Source organism: Antechinus flavipes, chromosome 3 (assembly GCF_016432865.1).
Source record: "Antechinus flavipes isolate AdamAnt ecotype Samford, QLD, Australia chromosome 3, AdamAnt_v2, whole genome shotgun sequence".
Taxonomy (NCBI): Eukaryota; Metazoa; Chordata; class Mammalia; order Dasyuromorphia; family Dasyuridae; genus Antechinus; species Antechinus flavipes.
In genome coordinates, this window is record NC_067400.1 from 202,993,521 (window position 1) to 203,004,903 (window position 11,383).

General features: G+C 39.3%; 1 protein-coding gene across 3 annotated transcripts in view; it reads right to left on the reverse strand.

Annotated features, from left to right (window-relative positions):
* Positions 1-9,826, reverse strand: part of TXLNG (taxilin gamma) — a 58,786-nt gene extending 48,960 nt beyond the window's left edge. Inside the window, exon 1 of one of the 3 annotated variants that reach the window (XM_051984439.1) lies at positions 9,535-9,826. In XM_051984439.1, coding sequence (XP_051840399.1) covers positions 9,535-9,645 — 111 coding nt within the window. In that variant the 5' untranslated portion in view covers positions 9,646-9,826. The remainder of the gene's footprint in view (positions 1-9,534) is intronic. The other 2 variants (XM_051984438.1, XM_051984437.1) reach the window with 2 other exon arrangements.
* Positions 9,827-11,383: the final 1,557 nt, after the last annotated feature.

The following is an 11,383-nucleotide window of genomic DNA, read 5'->3' on the forward strand; positions in this document are numbered from 1 at the left end:
TGATCTGAAAGGAAGTAAAGGAAAGCTAGAGCAGGACCAATGGCCTGAAAAAGGACTAAAGGATTGAGAATTCAGAGTTCTTCATAAAGACAAAAAATAAATTCCAAAAGACTGGTGAAATGATAAGATTATGGCAGATGGAGAAATGGTAATTAAGTGGAATTGTTGTTTGTAATGTTAAAAGCCAATGTAACCATCTCTAGATGGTTTAATTTTTCCTTTATTGATTTTTATTATAAGACAAAGTTCACTGGAAGTAGAGGTTCAAAAAAGTGAAAACATCCAATAATTTAAGTAGAGCCGCCATACTACTTCCAAACAATGGGAAAAAAAGTCCACTCATCTCACCCCCTTCGCCCCTCTCTTCCAAAAAAAAAAAAAAAAACAACATTGAGACTGTTACTATCTATAGTATGCATTTCAAAATAATATCATGTACAACATCAGTATTGAATAAGTCCATGTACAGGAAGAATCTGGTCCAGGTATTACTTGAGACCTGCTCTCATCTCAATAAGGGCTGAACAATTTGAGGCATTGGCTTCCTTAACAATTTTTGAAAGGATGTTTCTAGACTAGATATTAATGGATGCAAGTTAGTTAGATGACTAGACTAAATCAAAGGTAGCCACTATTAGATCACAGAATTACCCTAGGCAATGCCCCTGCTGAAGATTGCCACTTTTCTTAAGATTCCTAAAGGGAACTTCTCCACTAAAATCATGATTTAGGGATTCCTTTTTTTTTTTTAATTATAACTTTTTATTGACAGAACATATACAGGATCATTTTTTACAGCATTACCCCATGTATTCACTTCTGTTCCAACTTTTCCCTTCCTCCCTCCACCCCCCTCCCCTAGATGACAGGCAGTCTTATACATGTTAAATGTTATAGTATATTCTAGACACAATATATTTTGAAAGACATACTGGGGATAAATTTAGAATAATGTTGATGGAGAATGCATATGACAGGAACAAGCCATCACATCTATTTATTTACAATTCTATTTTGACAAATACTTTGCTATTGATCATTTCTGTTATTGACAATACTGTTATAATAGACTTGTTATTGCTAGTTAAGGTGAACAGAAATGTCAAGTATGGTCTATGCATTAATCCTGGAAGGTATACACCGTCATCTGGAGGTAGTTGTTAATGTAACTTTTACTTTCTGGGAAGAAAAACAAAAATGCAAGTAGTCCATATAGTTTAAAGAGTCTATAAATCCTGGCACTCAGATAATAAAGATTGCAAAATATATCTTCCACCTGGACTTGGATATTCATTTCAGATTCATGCTCTCAATTTTCACTGGATCTGGACTCCAACAATATCACACCCACAATTTGAAGATTTAAGAAAAGGAAGCCACTCATTTTTGAGGGGGAGGAACTTCTGTTTTGATACTAATCTAAATTACCCCAATTCTAAAAATCACTATTACTACTGCGCCTCATAGCTAAATATTACAAGCAGGCACTGAAAATGGAGTCTTACTTTAGGCATATTTCTTTCATTAACATCCTATTTTTATGCCATCTTTTCATAAAATCAAAGTTGGCCACTTAAAGACTAAAAGAGGACAAGCTCTGGCAGGTCCTATACCAAGTTAAAAGGCCCAAGTCTGTAGGGAAAAGTGTCTCTTTTGAAAATCTACTAGACTAAATCAAAGGTAGCCACTATTAGATCACAGAATTACCCTAGGCTATGCCCCTGCTGAAGATTGCCACTTTTCTTAAGATTCCTAAAGGGAACTTCTCCACTAAAATCATGATTTAGGGATTCCTTTTTTTTTTTTTAAATTATAACTTTTTATTGACAAAACATATGCATGGATAATTTTTTTACAGCATTATCCCTTGCACTCACTTCTGTTCCAACTTTTCCCTTCCCTCCCCCTCCACCCCTTCCCCTAGAAGACAAGCAGTCTTATACATGTTAAATGTTGTAGTATATCCTAGACACAATATATGTGTGCAGAACCGTACAGTTCTCTTGTTGCATAAAAAGAATTAGATTCAGAAGGTAAAAATAACCTGGAAAGAAAAACAAAAATGCAAGTAGTCCATATTTATTTTAGGAATTCCTTTTTTTAATATGTTAGATTATAAAAAAGGCAGACAGAGGAATCACAAGATAGATGGGTGTCCATACAATTACACAGTATAAATTACTCCCTATACTATTAATTATAGATTACTATCCACAGAAATTATAGATTACTCAAGTAATCTGAAAAATAGTGTAGAAATTGTATGATTTGTTCATATGCCCCAATGAACTAGAGTACATGCCATTTTAAATAATGAATCCTTTTATAAAACAAACTATTCCAAATTTATTTTGTATATATCTGGATTCCAACACCTCAGACATATCATTAAAAGATCATGTGTTAAAAATACAACATTTTGAAAAACATGGCTTGAGTAAGTACTCCTGATTTCAAAACTTATGAAAGAAAATGTGTTTCTACCTCAGATTATACTGAAGGGGGGGAGGAGGTAGGAATGGAAAACGGAGGGGTGGTATTGAGGAGGGGAAAGATCTTATTAGCTTTCATTGATTTAATTACCATCTTTATATTGATGATTTTCAAGTCTACTTCTGCCCCAATTTCTCATCTCCAAATGCCTTTCAGATATCTAGAACTGATATCCAGGAGACATATTAAATTCAATTATATTCCAAACAGAACTTATCTTTTCTTCTAAAACATCCTCCTATCCTACTTTCCCTAATATTGTAGAGGGCAACACTATTCTCCTAGTCCTTCAGATTCACAACAAGATTCATTTTGGATTCTTTACTATCTCTTCACCTTCTATATCCAAAACGTTGCCAAAATCTGTAGATAACATCTTTCCAACTTCTCTAGAATATAGATAGCCCCTTCTCTCCCCTTACATGGCCATCATTCTACTTCAGGCCAAGCCCTTATAAAGTTCATGCTTTGATTACAGCAGTAAGTAGATCTGCCAGTTGCAAGACTCCCTACTCCACTCCATTCCCCATTGAATTACTAAAGTAATTTTCCTAAAATTCAAGTCTGAATGTCATCCCAAAACTCTAGTGGCTCCTTTTGCCTCTAGGAACAAATACAAAATGCTCTGTCTGGCATTCAGAGCCCTTCCTCATCTAGCCCACTCCCATCTTTCCAATGCTCTCACACCTCACTCCATATCCTCATAAGACACACTGGTCACCAGGCTGTTCCAGAACAAGACATTCTTATCTCTTGACTCCAGGCTTTTTTCTGAGTGTTCTGGAATGCTCTCTAGCCTCCAACTCCAAATAGTGATCGTCCTTGACTTAAAGTCCAACTAAAATTCCAACTCTTACAAAACTTTCTTTGTATATATTTGTTTGCACGTTGTTTTTCCCCTATGAGACAGTAAGCTTCTTGAAGGCAGGGGCTGTCTTCCCTCTTTTCGAATCCCTAACTTTTAGCACAATGCCTGTCATATAATAGGTGTTCAATAAATGTTTACTGAGGTAAACTGAGTCAAGTTTTAAGACAAAAAGGGAAGAAACAGTCTCTCTTCTGCCCTCAAAGATCTCTCTCCCCACCTTCAGAAGAGCATAAAGTCTAAATAAATACAAGTATAGAAGTATTATTACAATGTAGTAAGGGGTTAAGAAAGTGAGGGGAGAGGTCAGAAAACAAAAAGCACCTAGAGGAGGAGGAGGCTCTTGAGTACAGTTTAAAAATAAGCTAGCAGTCTGACTTTGGCTGCAAAATCTTAAATTTCTCTGATTGTCATGCTGAGATACAGGCTTTGAAATGGAGGAAAAAAGGGAATTATTCTCCTCAGCCTCATCTCTATCTCCCCCCCCCAAAAAAAAAAAAATCAACTATTGAGAGACTTTAGTAATTCTAAGTTCAAGATAAAGTAAGTTACTTCACCCTTTTTAACACCTAGGGAAGAAGATAAGATTCCTAAAAAGGTCCACAAATAGATTTCAGAAGGTAAATACACTTACCTGGAGAAAAAAAAAATTTTTAATCTTCACTAGCCTCTAATTGAAATTTAGCATTTCTTTCTATTATTTGTCAGAAGTCAGTTAGATTGCTACAGTTATCCATTCAATTAAAAACTACTGATCTATTTAACTCCCTGTTTTTATAGTTAAGAAAACTGGTACTATAAGTTCTCTCCTTTTGGGACAATTCCTTGAAAAACAAGATCCTAGGAAACAAATAGCTTTTTTCATTCTAAAAGATAACAGTTGTTTTGCATATAGTTATGAAATAGTACAGCAACCAAAGAAATCTGAAAGGGAAGAATCAATTGTGTATTCCCTAAAGTCAAATTCCAAGTTAAGACCACCTGAGATGTTGATTGTGCAACTTAAGTGCAAATACAACTAAGACCAAGTTTTAGAAAATGAGCTGATATACAACTTGTAAATTAAGTTCCTTATAGAGTAGTGGCTGAACCACCAATAAAATCCAGATCTCATGACTATAAATTCCACACTCCTGATATCAACTTCTACCACTTTAAGACCAAGGATTAAAAAAGAGGGCAGAGATGTATTGGGATGGTGGTGGCAATAAAATATACTTGTAGAAAGACCACCAGAAGATGGCCAGATCATTTTAGACTTCTTCCCATCCTTCATGCCCAAGAATGTATCTGTGCCAATGCTCAAAGATTTTCAGGAATAAAATCTAAATGTTTAAATAGAACTCTGAACTCCTCCACCCAACATACACTTGTCCCTCTTCAAATTAAATTAAATTTGCCTCTTCAAAGTTTGCTATGAAAGACGATATTGCTAATTTCATTGTTAACAATGGCTCTGGAATTTGCTAACTTTGCAGAAGATATACCTTCGTCTTTCCTTCCATTGTTGGGCACCCCAAAATATCAGGGTGTGATAGTGGCTAAGGGCCAGAAAGACAGCTATATGGGGAAAGAGGTCCAGAGCAAGAGAGGTATTCTGACCCTGATTTTTTTTTCCCCTCACAAAACCACTTGAATGAACTTTCTGAAAGGTTACCAATGCTCTCTTAATTGCTAAGTCAGATAGCCTTTTTTTTTCCCTTTGGTCTTTTAAATCTTTTCTTGACCTTTACTGCAGCCTTAACTCTGATCATTCTTCCCCCCATCCATGTGTTTATCAGTAAAATCTATTAACCGATCATATCCTTTAACTGCTCTGTCCTAGACGACTAGACTTTCTCTTTTTACACTCTGTAACACAACCAAGCATCAAGAGGGAAATTCCATTTAAAATAACTGCAGACAAAATACTTGGGTGTCCTACCTACCAAGACAAACCCAGAAACTAACTATATGAACACAATCATAAAACACTTTTCACACAAAGTCAAATCTAAACTCTGTATCACACATTACTGTCAGCAGGATATCATCACCTGAATGTCCTGTAGAAACCTCAAATTGAGCATATTTTTAAAAATTATCTTCCCACACACAAATTTATCCTTCCCTGCATTTCCCTATTTTATGCTGAAACTATCAGCATTCTTTGACTATCATCTTCCTATTTCCTCAAATTCTCTCCATTCCAAATGGTTGATTCTATTTACACAACCTCTCATACATCTGGTCATTTTTGTCCACTAATACTGCCATGACCCTATGCCAGGCCTTCATCATCTTACCTGGATAATCTCATAACCCTTCTAATTAATCTCTTTGCTCATCTCTCTTCCAAAATTATTTTCCTAAAGCAAATATGACCATGTCATTCTCTGCTCAAGAATTTTCAGAGGATCGCTAGTGCCTCCAAGGTAAACTTCAAACTCCTAAGCTTGATATCTAGAGTCCTTCCCCAAATCGCTGCAGCCCACCTTTTCAGACTTAATTCACATATTTCCCTTCATATTATACTTTATATATCTTGTAAACTAACCTACTTGCCATTTATGAAACTTGGCATTCCAATTCATGCCTTTATTACAGGTTGTATGGCCATGTCTGATCCTCTTACCTACCTATTAATGCTACCTCCCCTTCCCCAAACTATATTAAATGTAAGTATCTATTTACATGTTGTATTCCGTTGGTAAACTATAATTGAAGACAGAAGTGTTTAAAAAGTAAAAGCAACACTATGCCTCGTATCTGGCAAAAAAGAGACAACCAAATGTTTAGTAAACTGATTCTACCTTTTCTTCCCAGCTCTGTCCTCTGGGGCTACAGGAGTCTACTCTTCCACATTTAATAATAATTTTTTTAAAATACCTTTCGACAAATATTAACAGCTGTAGTGTCTCAAGTTTTTTTGTCTCCATCTTCCTGGTCTTCTTTAAAAAAAAGTTTTTCCATATAATCTTTAAAAAAATTAATCTTCACAGCAAACATCACTAGTCAAGAAAACTCACTCTACAACTTAACATTTTCATCAATAATTGTCAAATAACCTAATGTCACAGACACTAAACCTCTAAAAACTATAGTTAACATCCATGCCCATATTCCAAATAACAAAATTCCTCCAAGTTGTTTCTAAGTGTATTAAAAATGGATTATTAACCATTAAATTTCTTTTAAAATGTCATTAATAAATGATAAAATAAAGTCTGCCTCATCCATTAAATTTCTTTTAAAACATCATTAGAAGATAAAGTCTGTCTCATAAAGTCAATTCAAAGGACCAACAGGCATTCTAATATTCACAATTAAGAATTAATTTGATATCCTGGAAAGCTATAAGTCCTCTTCTTTGGAACAATTCCTTGAAAAAACAAGACCCTAGGAAGCAAATAGTTTTTTTCATTCTAAAAGATAACAGATATCTGGCATATAGTTATGAAATATTACAGCAATCAAAGAAATCTGAAAGGGAAGGATCGATAGTGTATTCCCTAGAGTCAAATTCCAAGTTAAGACCACCTGAGATGTTGATCATGCAACTAAGTGCAAGTGCAATTAAGACTAAGTTTTAGAAAATGAGCTGATACACAACTGTAAATTAAGTTCCTTACTGAATTCTTTTGCATCAATGAATTCACAGGACTAAACAGTGAAAACTAACAGCTCTAGCTATGTGGCAGATTCTACCATAAAAGGAACTTTTCTTTGAAAGTTTTTAAAATACCCAACTTTTCCCCCCAAAACCACCAAGAGTAAGTATCACTCATTTCCCTATGAAGAAAATTAGGTTAACAATTGTCAATTTGCTTCTCCACCCCCTTTTTGGGAAACCTACATTACAGGAATACACAAAAAAAAATTAAGGTCCATAAGGAAGTAACTTATTTATACGAGGAAACAAAAACCACTCACCTGAATAAATTAAAAAAAAAAAAATTTAACCTTACTTCAAAATAATTTTATAATGGAAAGGAAAATAAAGGAGAGAAAAATTAGGCACAGAAATCGAAACAAAGGCAAATGAAGAAACAAAGTTCTAAAGCGTTCATTGGCTTGTTTTTCCAGTTCACTGTACACTGCAATAATAATCAGTTGCTTAATCATTGTTCCTAATAATAATAGCTAACATTTATATAATTCTTTAAGTTTTACAAAGCCTTTACACATTATCTCACTCAATCTTCAGAACAAGAAATCTTTGAAATAGATAAAATGACCTCCATTTTAAAATGGGCATAATTCCTGATTTTTAAAAAGCAAGGGCGGGGAGGGGGGGAAGGATCGGTACCACCTGTCTCACCTGCCCCTGACATAAGACTTCCCGATCGCACCTTCTATAATCGATTAAATATCTGCCCAAGTCAAAAGTGGGATTTGAAGTCAGGTCTTCCTTATTATTATCTGGAAGCCTTTAACTAATGTTCACAATATCTCAAATATTCAATACGAATGAGAGTTTAGATCAAAACAAAAAATAAAATTGTTCTCTGTTCTGGTGTGGTTTGTTCCTCCCTCTCCTCACATAACCATGTTGGCTATGAGTTTCATCTTTCCCCAACCTTTCAATTCTCCTCCCCCACCATGTGTCCATGAAAAAGTGAGGAACAGTTCTACAGCAGGGTACATCCAGTCCTTAGGAGTTTTGGTTCTTTTTATGGTTCATTTAAGAAAAAACTTTCGAAAGATATGGAAAAAGGCATCTGAGAAATAAGATAAAAGGAAACACGGGTCTTAAAGGAGGAAAACCTCCCAAATCTCATTTGTTGTAAAACTTTACGTACTTGATGAAAAGATCGATTTTTTTTTCAATACTGTAGAAAAAAGTTCTAACGAAATTTTATATAGGACTGATAAGCATTATTTAAAAGCATAATTAAAACAAACCGAACCACCCTAATCGAGAAATCAATGTAGCCCCAAACAATCAATACAGCCTTTTAATAAATTTAACCGAAAACATTTTACTGTAAGCCAAGAGAAATCTAAACAATCCTTATCTGCATTTCTGGACTCTCGCTCTCATCTCTGAAAGGAACGAGTTACCTAGTCCTTTCGAAAATTCGGCAACAACAAGTGGCCTGCATGAAGGTGATCTGCCTTCAGTTTCGTAGGTATGAAAAAGTATTTGCGGGGAACGTGCAGATAGACTGCCTTCAAGTAAATGGTAAGACAAGTTGGTTAGTTGGTGGGGGGTTTGAGAGAGGAACTAACTGAGCTTAATTCAGCCCCCCTCTTCGTAAAGGCAGTGGTGGAGGAGGAGGGAACTTAAGATTCCTAAAGGAGCTTCAAAAGAGGTGGGAAGAAAAAAACTCAGCCGATGCGCAGTCTCCTCTTTACTTTAAATTGAACCCCAACCCGCGCCCCGACTGCACTTTTCAGTTCAGGAAACTGAAAGAAAGCAGCCGGAACCGGCCCCAACACGTGGAGGGGATCAGAGAGGAGCGCTCGCTCTACACTCACTACAATCCCCCACCCCCACCCCATCCTCTCAGGCCTGGCCCGTCGTAAGCGCCCTACTACCACCAACACCGAGCCCCCCCCTCCCTTTATTCGATGCGCAGCCGCGGCCTCCCTAGCCAAAGAGGGGCGAGAACGCGCAGTTCTGACGACTCCCCTCGCGCTAATCTTGCTGCGCAATAACCTCCGGCGCGGCACGGCGCGGGGCACACCCCGCAAAAGTGCACTTCGAACTAGGAAGGGGGACCGGCTGGAGCGGAATCCAGAGACCGTTAGACGGCTAGGTAGTCGGGACGGTGCAGGTAGCCAGGAGAGCGGATGGGGGGGGAAGGAGGGGAAGGGACAGAACCACGTGTCCCACCTGCCAGCGCCGTAGACTTCCCGACCCCCCCCCCAGAGCCTAGTTCGCGCACCCCATCCTCGTTCCCCTCCTGCGCGCGCCCCCTTTCTGCGCGCGCCCCTCTCCCTGACGCGCGCCCCGAAAACACCAACGGCCCGTGGTCGTCGACGTCGTTGTCCTCCTGCTAACCAGCGTCCCTTCCCTTTCCCGGCAGTCCCCCCCAACCACAGTCCTCCTCCGGTTCCTTCATCCCTCCCCCTCCACCCCCAAGAAGAAAACCGGACTAGCAGGTCCTCGAGATTAGAGAGGACCGGGTAGAGACCAGGAGGCCCAGGCAAGACAGCCGAGTGCCCTCCCGCGCGGCGGGAAAAAGGGTTACCTCAGAGCTCACTTTCTGCCGCGGACTGCGCCTCCGGCCGCCCCGTCCCGGCTCTATAGGCTCTTCGCCGCCGCCTCTTCCCCGCGCTACCCCTTCTACTCGCGTCGCCATGAGGTGACGGCAGCAGCCAAACAAGCAGTCGGGAGAGGGGGGCCACGGGAACCACGCAGCGCCGTTCGCCCTGCCCCCGCCTCCCGGGCAGCCAATCGCGGAGCCCCTTGGCTCCCCACGTGACCGGAGGAGGTTTCCTACCGGGGGCGGGAGCGAAGTGGAGTTGGGACGGATAGGTAGGGGTTAGGGGGAGGGAGAGATGTGAATCGGCCCCGTGGAGCCCCTGTTTGGAACCGGAAGAATCTTAAGGACAGACCGAAGCCGCGGGAGTCTGCGCTTAATCGCTACCTTTGAGATTTGGGGGAGACCACAAATCCCGGCGTGCAGCACGGCGGCCGCCCCCATTGAAAAGGAGGGGAATACAGCCTCGAGTATTTGCTGCTGGGAATTCTAGTGGTTGCAAGCTGCATCTGATATATTTCCAATTATTGGGGAGGAAGTTTCTCTCTTTCCGGGTGGGGAGGTTTGGGGAGTGTAGCTGCGTTTAGGGAAGGAGGGAGAGGACCAGGGAACTGCTGTGGCTATTTTCTTGTTGCAACCGAGAAAGAAGATCCAGTGCTTTTTCTTTGTTTGGAAATAATTGACTTTGGCGCTAGAAAAAGATTTTGAAAAGTTACTCCACACCAGATTTAAAAAAAAAAAATGTTTATAAAGTGCTTTGCATATGTTAAGTAGTTACAAAGTATTGTGCTGGGTTGGCCGCTTACCGACATGTTAGAATTCAGATCATCCCTCCCCATTACCTTGGGCTGGCCTTTGTGGGTTATACTGCCTCCCACTAGTTGTTTAAAGGTCAAGGGGTTTTCTTAGTTGAAAGTAGTATTACCTAAGGCCACACCCGTAGTTCCACCCTTGTGGTTTGCATAATCTGCCGATCTCTCGGGGTAATTATGAAGTTCAAATGAGATAATGCTTTTGAGAAGTCATCAATCTGTTTGCATTATTTAATTACACTTTATTCCCTGTCGAGGCAGCTGTACACTGCCTTTAAGAATTGAAAGGTCTGGATTCAAAACCAGTTGACCGGCTAGGGCACCTGAGCTACTATTACTTAGCTGCAGATCATTGGTCCTTCCAATATAGACCTCAAACTAATCTAGCTGAATAATCAAGTCATCCTTAGGGAGATATGAGACAATTTGTGCCAGAAAAGTCGAACTGATAACACTATCAGTCAGCAATGAAATGAGTGGTCTATTTAGAATCAGACAGATTGTTGTTCTTAGATTGAAAATGTGGAAACTTCCTGAGGCAGACTCCAAAACCAGAAGATTTAGGTTTATTGACTTGTTAGAATAGAAGCCCCCTAAAATCAGGGGACCACAAAATCATATTACATCACCACCACCTCGTTGATCACCATCTGTTTTCAGATACTGCTTTAGAGTAGCCCAGCACCTTTATCTTATTTCTGGGAAAGAATTCCCTATGAACTTGCAGTCTGACAACTGGTCCTACTGGGCTGCAGGCAAAGCTACTGAAGACAGATAAAAGTTACTGTCTCTAAAGTCCTTGGCATTGTCAAATGGTTTAAATAAGAAATATGATTTCATCAGCAAAAAGGAAGCATCAGCTTTGTTGATATCTCCCTAAGGATCATAAAAGCCATCAATCTTCTACATTGGCTTCTACATTAGAGCATCAGCTCCTGGAAGCTGAAACTGATTGTCATATATGTAGTATAACTACAGTGATGTGCATGTGTTTAGTGCTTATGTGCTTCATTTAATAATGTCCC